This window comes from Microtus ochrogaster, chromosome 1, assembly GCF_000317375.1.
Source record: "Microtus ochrogaster isolate Prairie Vole_2 chromosome 1, MicOch1.0, whole genome shotgun sequence".
NCBI lineage: Eukaryota > Metazoa > Chordata > Mammalia > Rodentia > Cricetidae > Microtus > Microtus ochrogaster.
The window spans coordinates 50,765,359-50,775,485 of NC_022009.1; the positions used below are offsets into that span (position 1 = coordinate 50,765,359).

The following is a 10,127-nucleotide window of genomic DNA, read 5'->3' on the forward strand; positions in this document are numbered from 1 at the left end:
CTTTCTTGTACAGGATTGTTTTGGCTATCCTTGGCTTTTTGTTTTTCCATATGAAATTGAGTATTGTTCTTCCGTGATCTGTGAAGAATTTTGTTGGAATTTTGATGGGGATTGACATTTAGACATTTAGGCTGTAGATTAATTTTTTTTATTACGTTGATCCTACCTATCCAAGAGCATGGGAGGTCTCTCCATTTTCTGATATCTTCTTCAGTTTCTTTCTGAATCAGGAGGACTACTGATTTTTTCATTTGATCCTGTATCCTGTCACATTACTGAAGGTGTTTATCAGATGTAGGGATTTCCTGATAGAAATTTTTGTGTCACTTATGTATATACTATCTTATCATCTGCAGATAGTGAAAGTTTGACTTCTTCCTTTCCAATTTATATCCTCTTCATCTCCTTTTGTTGTCTTATTACTCTAGCTAAAACTTCGAGTACTATGTTGAGTAGATTCAGAGAGAGTGGACAGCCTTGTCTTGTTTCTGATTTTTGTTGAATTGCTTTGAATTTCTCTCCATTTAATTTGATGCTGACTCTCAGCTTGCTGTGTATTGCTTTTATTATGTTTAGGTATGTTCCTTGTATCCCTGATCTCTCCAAGACCTTTATCATGAAGGGGTATTGGATTTTGTCATATGCTTTTTCAGCATCTAATGAGATAATCATGGTTTTTTCTTTCAGTTTATTTATATGATGGATTATATTGATAGATTTTCATATGTTGAACCACCCATGCATCTCTGGGATGAATATAACTTGATCATGGTGGAATTTCTTGATGTGTTTTTCAATTTGGTTTGCCAGTATTTTATTGAGTATTTTTGCATCTATGTTCATGAGGGAGATTATGCCAGGGTAACTGTAGTCTCATAAAAAAGAATTTGGTAATGTTTCCTTTGTCTCTGTTGTGTAGAACAATTTGAGGAATATAGATATTAGCTCTTCTTTGATTTTTGTGGTAGAATTCTGTGCTGAAACCATCAGGTCCAGGGCTTTTTTGGGTTGGAAGACTTTTGATGACTGCTTCTATTTCCTTACATGTTATTGTTCTATTGAAATTGTTCAACTGGTCTTGATTTAATTTTGGTATGTGGTACCTATCTAGAAAACTATCAATTTCTTTTAGATTTTTCTTTTTTGTGGAGTACAGATTCTTAAAATATGACCTAATGATTTTCTGGATTTCCTTGGGTTCTGTTGTTATATCCCCCTTTTAATTTCTGATTTCGTTAATTTGGATGTTCTCTCTCTGCCTTTTGATTAATTTGGATAAGAATTTGTCTATTTTGTTGATTTTCTCAAAGAACCAGCTCTTTGATTCATTGATTCTTTGTATTTTCTTTGTTTCTGTTTCATTGATTTCAGCTCTCAGTTTGATTATTTCCCGATGTCTACTCCTGGGTGAGTCTGCTTCTTTTTGTTCAAGAACTTTCAGGTGCACTGTTAAGTTACTAGTGTGAGACTTCTCCACTTCCTTTATGTAGGCACTTAATGATATGAACTTTTCTCTTAATACTGCTTTCATAGTGTCCCATTGGTTTGGGTATGTTGTGCCTTCATTTTCGTCGAATTCTAGGAAGTCTTAATTTCTTTATTTCTTCCTTGACTAGGGTAATTCAGTTGAGCATTGTTCAATTTCCATGAGTTTGTCGGTTTTCTGCAGTTAGTGGTGTTGTTGGATTCTGACTTTAAGCCCTGTTTAAAGTATAAGATACAGGGGTTATTTCAATATTTTTTATCTGTTGAGATTTGCTTTGTTACCGAGTATGTGGTCAACTTTAGAGAAGTTTCTGTGAAGTGCTGGGAAGAAAATATATACTTTTGTGTTTGGGTGAAATTTTCTATAGATGTCTGTTAAATCCATTTGAGTCATGACATCTGTTAGTTCTCTTATTTCTTTTTTAAATTTCTGTCTGGCTGTCCTTCCATTGGGTGTTGAAGTCTCCCACTATTAGTGTGTGGTATTAGTAATGTTGCTTTTACATATGTGGTGCTCTTGTATTTGGGGCATTGATGTTCAAAATTGAGACTTCATCTTGATGAATTTTTCCTGTGATGAGTATGAAGTGACCTTCTCCATCTCTTTTAATTGATTTTAGTTTGAAGTCTATTTTGTTCGATATTAGGATAGCTACATCTTCTCATTTCTTAGGTCCACTTGATTGGAAAATCTTTTCCCAACCCTTTACTCTGAATTAATGTTTGTCTTTGAGGTTGAGGTGTGTTTCTCTTATGCAGCAGAAGGATGGATCCTGTTTTTGTATCCATTATGTTAGCTTGTGTCTTTGTATGAGTAAATTGAGTCCTTACAGGTACTATCTGATACTAACAGTAATGACCAGTAACTGTTAATTCCTGTTATTTTTTTGGTGATGGTGTTTGTGTGTTTCCATTACTTGGGGTTTGCTGGTATGAGATTATCTGTTGCTTGTGGTTTTTTTTGGGGGGGGGTGCAGCTAGCTTTTTTGGATTAGTACTTTCTGTAGGGCTGGGTTGGTAGATAGGTAAATCTGTTTAAATCTGGTTTTGTCATAGAATATCTTGTTTTCTCTGTCAGTGGTGACAGCTTGAGAGCTTTGCTGGGTTTACTAGTCTGGGCTTACACCAATGGTCTCTCAGTGTCTGCAGCACATCTGTCCAGGACCATTTTGCTTTCCAGGTTTCCATAGAGAGGTTGAGAGGTTGGTTGTGATTCTGTTAGTTCTGCCTTTATATATTTGCTGTGGGAGCACATTCTGCTCCTTCAACCAATAGCCTTTAAGATACCAGCCCACTTGGATGTGTCTCTTATACTGTAAAAACAACTGTAAACGTGTACCTGCTCTCTTGCTTCCGGCTCCCTCTTCCAGCTGCTAGACTCTGTTCCTGTTTGCACAGAGGACTGTTATCTGGGACAGTGATCTGTAAGTTTTTCCCTTAAATAAATAACCCTTTTATCATTCATAATTCTGAACTGGTGTGGGATTATTTTGTTATTTCTATCTTCATTTTTCGCCTACGTGGTCAACTAAATCCACATATAACCTGAGAGAGCTTGAAAAAGAATTCTAGACCAAAAAAACCCCACAAAGTTTAACACAGCTTCTTGCTGTTTGCCGGCAGCGTGCCACAGCTCCTTTGAGAGAGGTCATACTGATTCAGCGGTAGCAGCTGCAAGGTTTCAAAACAGCAGCTTCCGAGCCATGGGCCATGTTGTTAGCACCAACTCATTAAGAGAACATTGCCCCCATGACAGCAAGAAGCAGTTCTAAAGGATGATGTCCCCATCCCAAAAAAGTTTGTCCTTAGGATTAGAAACATTGTTTAGGGGTTGTTGATTATTGCTTGTACTAGAGAGAGGGTTGGGGTGAAAACTATGTTTGTTCAAAAAAGGGGGGGATAATAACTGTTTAGGGGTTGTTGATTTTTGCTTGTACTAGATAGAGGGTTGAGGTGAAAACTGTTCAAAAAAGGGGGATAATAATAGTGGGTAATAGAGTGAATACTTGTGAGCTATTGTCAATGAATAATTTACATTGGTATAGTTTTTGTATATTGATACAAGTTTGAATTATATTTGTTATTTTTGTTTACATTATTTGTACACTTATGCAAAGTTATTCTGTCAGATTGTATATATGCATGTTTCTACCTCTGTTTAAGACATTTTGTATATTGATACAACTTTTAGGATATATTTTATTATATATTACTCCTACCTCTGATCAAGATACTTATACATTGTTTACATTTTAAGGTCATTGTCCTCATTTGTTTCACATTTGTTTACAGATTATTGAATATTCTGACATGAAGTTTTAGTCTTTAAGTAATACAGGTATTAAATATTATAGGTCACTGGTTGTTCATGTTTGTTGTACATACAGTCAGATCTGTTAGGTTCTTTATATACATAGAGATTATATTCTATCTAGATAGGTAGTCTTCAACCACTTCAAGAACATGACATTTAAATAATTTAGGATTCTGTTGATATGAGACATGATTGCTCCTGACAGCATCAATCTATTCCCAAGAGAATGTTGAGCACTGAAGACACTCCACTCAGTTTGTTTCCTTCTTGGCACCATTGGCTTTATGTCAAAGAACTACCCATACCTCAACCACTGACAAAGTACATGATGTCCAGAAATGGATAAGCAGGACACAAGGAAAAAGACTGTCAAATCTTGCCAAGACAGGGTAAGACAGTTCTGAAAAATTTCCTGCCTCTAAAAATGGTCTGTCAGTTGCTCTAGGCCTTAGCCAAAGTTGGTTGCTTCAACTTTGCAAAATGAGACTTTGGGTGATTGCTCAGGTAGCTAATTGTCTCCATTATATATTGCTTGCTTTGGAAGCTGCTTGATTGTACTTCCTGCCTGCTCAAGTAATATTATCTTTCTTCTCAGGCCTTTAATGGGGTTGAAGATTAGATAGTCGTAGTTACTGACCTCTTATGATCTAACCAAGCCATTTCCAATACAAGATTTAGACTCCTTAGGATAGGATGTTTATTAAAGCATTTAGTATATGTTCCTTGCTTAATATTTCTTATGCTGGTTGTAATTCTAATTATATTTGATATCTATTCCTAGTATAAATAGTTTTGTATTGGGTTTGGAACCCTCTTATTTAAACTAAAGAGGGAGGTGCTGTGGGAGCACATTCTGCTCCTTCAGCCAATAGCCTTTAAGATACCAGCTTACTTGGGCATGGTCTTTTTTGCTTTAAAAAGCAGCAGTAGCCGTACTCTCTCTTGCTTCTGGCTTCCACTTCCGGCTACTAGACCTGTTCCTGTTTGTGCAGAGGGCTGTTGTCTAGGACAGTGATCTGTAAGTTTTTCCCTTAAATAAATAACCCTTTTATTATTCATAATTCTGAACTGGCATGGGATTATTTTGTGATTTCCTCTTCATATGTTACTTGGTCTTTTTCCTTTACAGCCTTTAATATTGTTTGTTTATTCTGATGTTTAATGTTTTGGTGAGGGGACTTTTTTTTCTCCCTCTTCTCCAGTCTGTTTGGTGTTCTATAAGCTTCTTTACTTTCGTAGTCATATCTTTCTTTAGGCTGGGAAAGTTTTTTTTCTGAGTTTATTGAATATATTTTCTCTGCCTTTGAGATGGAGTTCTTCTTCTTCTATCCCTATTATTCTTACGTTTGGTCTTTTCATGGTGTCCCAGATTTTCTGGATATTTTGTGGTAAGAATTTGTTGGATTTAATGTATTCTTTGACCTATGAATCTATTTCCTCTATCATATCTTCAATGCCTGAGATCCTCTCTTCCATCTCTTGTAATCTTTTGGTTATGCTTGCATCTGTATTTCCTGGTCATTTGCCCAGATTTTCCATTTTCAGAATTCCCTTTGTTTGTGTTTTCTTTATTGCCTTTATTTAAATTTTCAAGTCTTGAACTGTTTGCTTCACCGGTTTGATTGTTTACTTGGGTTTCTTTAAGGGACTTATTGATTTCTTCCAATTTTTTTTCTTTCCTCCATTTCTTTAAGGGAATTTTTCATTTCCTCTCTAAGGGTCTCTATCATCTTCACAAAATTATATTTAAGGTTATTTTCTTCTGCCTCTTTTGGGTTAGGATGTTCAGGTATTCCTGTTGTGTGATCACTGGGTTCTGGTGTTACCATGTTGCTTTTTAGGTTATTGAATGTATTCCTGCTTTGGTGCTTACCCATCTCTTCCTCTGATTGGTGCCAGCAGTGTCTTTGCCTCTTGGTTTAATCCTTGCAATAGATGTCTGTGTCTCAGGGATCCCTTCTTGGACTAATTTTTACAGTTGCTGTCTGTGCCCTAGGAAGCTATTCTTGGCCTACTCTGTGTAGTTGCAGTCTGTGCCTCAGATCCTCTGAGGTCAAGGGGGACGCGTGGGTTTTGGGGTGGAGTGGAATTTCTAGATACTGGGTCTCATAGATGAGGGGCGGGGGTTGAAGCAGCCTATCTGCAGGGGACTTGCCTGCTGACTGGCTAGTGAGGCTGTGGCAGGAAGAGGAGGGGCTTGAGGTTTTGTTCAGAGACCTAGAATCTAGAGACTAGGGTGTCTTCATGGGGAGCTGGTCATTCACCTCTTGGTCCGTTCTGTGTAGTAGCAGTCTGTACATCAGAGATCCTCTGAGGTTGCAGGGGTATGGGTGGGTTTGGGGGCTTGAGTGCAACTTGTAGATTACAGGGTCCGGTTTTTGTTGAAGTAGCCTACCTGCAGATAGGTGCCTGCTGGCTGGCTAGTGAATCTGAGGCAGGTTGGGGTGGGGCCCATGGTTTTGCCCTTGGAACGAGGGCTTAGAGACTGGGCTGTTCAGCTGGGGAGGTGATCACTCACCTTTGGTCATCTCTGTGCACCCTGATCAGACTTTTACTGAGCTAAACTACTTCAAAGTAGTATAAAGAAATGGCAAAGTACTGATGCAAACGAATTAATTTTGTGACCTAATTTTATAAGTGTAACAAGCCTATCCACTCCCCTCACTTTTACCACCAAATTTCTTCCTGTTCCCTGGACAAGTGCAGCCTTTCTTGTATACTCATTCAACTTGGGTTAGAGTTTATCCCTCAGCAATGACAGAACACAACATCTACAGTTAAGCAGATGTGTAGCAGTTCACTGACTGACCTTTAGCCTTGTTGAACATTGTCTTCCCTAACTTCTAAGTCATTGTTCCAATTTTGGAAGATTTTTGCACTACACCACATGCTGATAAATTTATACTTACCTAATTTAGAAATGACTATGTCCACTCACTCTAGCCTGTCTCGTGGTTCAATCAAATTATATTGTTCATATTATGTGGTTCAAGGTAAATAAGGCCTGCTTAGTCTTGTTTATAGACACAGAGTGAATCCATAATACTGTCCCTACCCCTGCTTGTTTTCCTCTTGCTAAGAACCCAGAGGAGGAGTCAGTCACTCAGGACTTCTGAAAGCCAATATAAGCAGTCTGTGGTCCATGGCTTGATAATGACCTATGCTGTGTTCAGGGATTGGCTCCTGCTAGGCCCCATCTCTGTTATTTGTTCTCATAATCAAACTTGAAAAGGAGAGTGCGGTCTAGAAACCTTGGAAACCATACCCTTCTCCCACCCTCTTTGAGACTACATCCTACTTAGCTCCATTGTTCTTTCAGCCAGAGGACAGCATGACTGGACTGGATTCTTTGTGACTCAGAAACGTTCTGTGCATCAGATCTTCTCAGTCACCAGTACAATGTCTCCTATGATCCACTGTACCACCAAATCAAAACTATGTGTGGCCTGTGTGCTCTTCTTTTGAAAGCTCCCTTGTGGCCAAAAACAGCACTAACTTCCTTTGCAAATATGTTTTATTTTAGCTGCAACAATACATTCTTCACTTACTTTTTAAGTAGGTTTCTCTTTGCATTTTCAATCTCTTTTCCAGTATGTAGGCCCTACCTGTGGAGAGCTGTGACCACAGTGTGCACTTGGGAGAGGGCAGGAAGCTGGTGCAGATGGCCCTTGCATATAGAAGTCATCTGGTTAGGGCTCAAAAGTGAATGCAACAAGAAGAGATGGACTTTGAAGTCTGAGTCTAGATTTCTAGCAGAATGGTGGCAATGATAATATAGTTTTTAAAAGGCAAGAAGGGCTCTTTTTGTACTTGTGTATTTCATATGCTAGGGAATACTCACTTGGGTGGTGGGAGGCAATGAAGGCTCTTGTGGTATTTGTGGGTCCCAAACCCTTTCCCTCCAAGTTCTTAGAATGTGGCAAGTAAGGTACCATGTATATCAACTTTCCTTTTCTGAGGCTGTGTTAGAAAGTATTAGAGCAAAGTGTTTTTAAATAGGCATTATATAAACATAGGACTGTAAGATTTCTACATAACCTATGGATTTTGTGTGTATATGTGATTGTCAGGAGTCATTAAGTCATGTGTATGTTTTTCTCTCTCAGGTTCATTTTCCAGACACTGAAAGAGCAGAGTGGCTAAATAAGGTAAGATTAGCATACTCCAAATATTCGTTGGGAATTAGAGGGCTAGAGACTATCTTCCCATGTTTGGAAATTTCAGTGTTGGTAGTATTGAAGTTCAAATTGGTGTACAGGCTTCTGCTCCCACAAGGACTGTTGCAAGTAGTATGTGACTTTCCCTTGGGAAGAACAAGAGCTGTGTCACTGTCCTAAGAAGATTTATGTATGTACTTGCATGGCATTGCCATGTGGCTTTGTGTCTGTGTTCTTAAATAGAGGCTGCTAACATCTGCTTTATTGAAATCACAAGCACACATTCTAGAAATATAAAGAGAAAAAATAACTCCCAAGAAACTAGCCATCTATAATACCTTTTAATGGATGTTTGAGTAAGCTTTAGGCTGAGTCTCTGTTGCCTGGTATTTTGAGCATCTCTAAGGCAATATAGTGACATTAGTCTAGACAGAAATCACCTATAGCCCAAGTTAATTTGTGGCTATAAAATGCAGGAGTGGTTACTGAGGTCCACACACAGTTTTTTTGTTGGCTTTGGTTTGGTTTTGTTATGATGTTGAGATCAAACCAAGAGCCTCACCCAAAAGAAGCAAATGAGCCACTGAACTACCCTCCCAGCCTAAGAGCTACAAGTTAAGTTTCTGGTTTTGGTTTTGGTATTAGTTTGTTTTTGAGACAGAGTTTCTCGGTGTAGCCCTGGCAGTCCTGGAACTCACTCTGTAGACCAGGATGGCCTCATACTCAGAGATCAGTATACTTCTGCCTTCTGATTGTTGGGGATTAAAGGCTTGTGCCACCACCACCTGGCCATAGCCTACGTCTTCCTACAGTCAGTTGAAGTCATGGGACTTTTAGTGATTACTAGATATGTAGGTATGTTTAAACAGAATAGCTAACTAAAAGAACTAATTCCAGTAGTATATTGTCTAGTCGGTAGTTTATTGTTGAAATAAATGCTTAGCACTGAGAACACATTTGACAGGACTGCCTCTCCCTTTTGTTCTAGTTTTCAAAGCCAGTTTCTGATAGACAACATGAGTATAATTTCCTTAGTGACTCAAATAAATTATGTATCATACATCATAGCAATTATTTAACGTGAGTTTCTTTTCCTTCTAGACGGTAAAGCACATGTGGCCCTTTATTTGTCAATTTATAGAGAAGCTCTTTCGAGAAACCATAGAACCAGCTGTGCGGGGAGCAAATGCCCACCTCAGTACCTTCAGCTTCACAAAAGTGGACGTGGGTCAGCAGGTTAGTTCCTTCGTTCTTTAGTGCCCTTTCTCAAGCATACAGTGGGACTTCTGTGAAAGCATAGAAACAGTGTGACCACTGTGCAGGCCCTAGGGAAACTGTTTCTGAAGAAGACTGGAAAGTCTGCAAGGCCCTAGGTTCTTCTTCCCAGTGGCAGGTTCTGGCTTTTCCCACTTGTTGCCTCGCTCTCACTGTGCTGCTCTTTATATTTTGTTGTTTTTGTTTTACTTTTTAAATTAATTTTTGTTTTTGTTTATGTGTGTATACGTGTACCTGTGTGAGAATATGCCATACATGCATTCATGGAGGCCAGAAGATGGTATCAGAGCCTCTGGAGATGGAGGTACAGGCATTTGTACAGCTGCGTGATGTGGGTGTTGGGAACCAAATTCAAGCCCTCTGGAAGATCAACAAGTGCTCTTATCCCCTGAGTCATTTCTCCAGCCCGGTTTTTGACTTTTTTTTTCTGACAAATAAGGGGTACTAGCTTTAATAAATATCAATCTAAATATTGATAAAGTTGAGGCCATACACCTTAAATCCCAGCACTTAGAAGGCAGAGACAGGTGTTCAGAGCCAGCCTGGTCTACAGAGCAAATTCCAGGACAGCCAGCAGTACAGAGACACACAGGTAGGCAAAACCTCTATACGTAGAAAACAAATATCAATTTGCTTAATAATGATTTTTGCCTCTCTAGATTTCATATGTATTATTTCATTAATATTTGTACAGTTTTATTTGCATATTATTTAATAAATATTTTTCTTTTTCTTTTTTAAAATTTTTATTGCTTTATAAATGATACCATTAAAAATTTCTACTTTCTCCCCTCCACTCACCCTTCCCCCTCACCCTCCAGTTCTAAGAGAGGGCAGGGTGATGGAGGAGGGTCATCTGTCTATGTGTTACTTTATTGGTTAATAAAGAAACTGCC

General features: G+C 38.5%; 1 protein-coding gene across 3 annotated transcripts in view; it reads left to right on the plus strand.

Moving 5' to 3' along the window:
• The window catches only part of Esyt2 (extended synaptotagmin 2), a 102,834-nt gene that overhangs the window by 34,001 nt on the left and 58,706 nt on the right, over window positions 1-10,127 (plus strand). For all 3 annotated transcript variants that reach the window (XM_026781638.1, XM_026781639.1, XM_005343676.3), the window contains exons 2-3: window positions 7,906-7,947; window positions 9,058-9,192. In XM_026781638.1, the coding sequence (XP_026637439.1) occupies window positions 7,906-7,947; window positions 9,058-9,192 (177 nt within the window). The remainder of the gene's footprint in view (window positions 1-7,905; window positions 7,948-9,057; window positions 9,193-10,127) is intronic.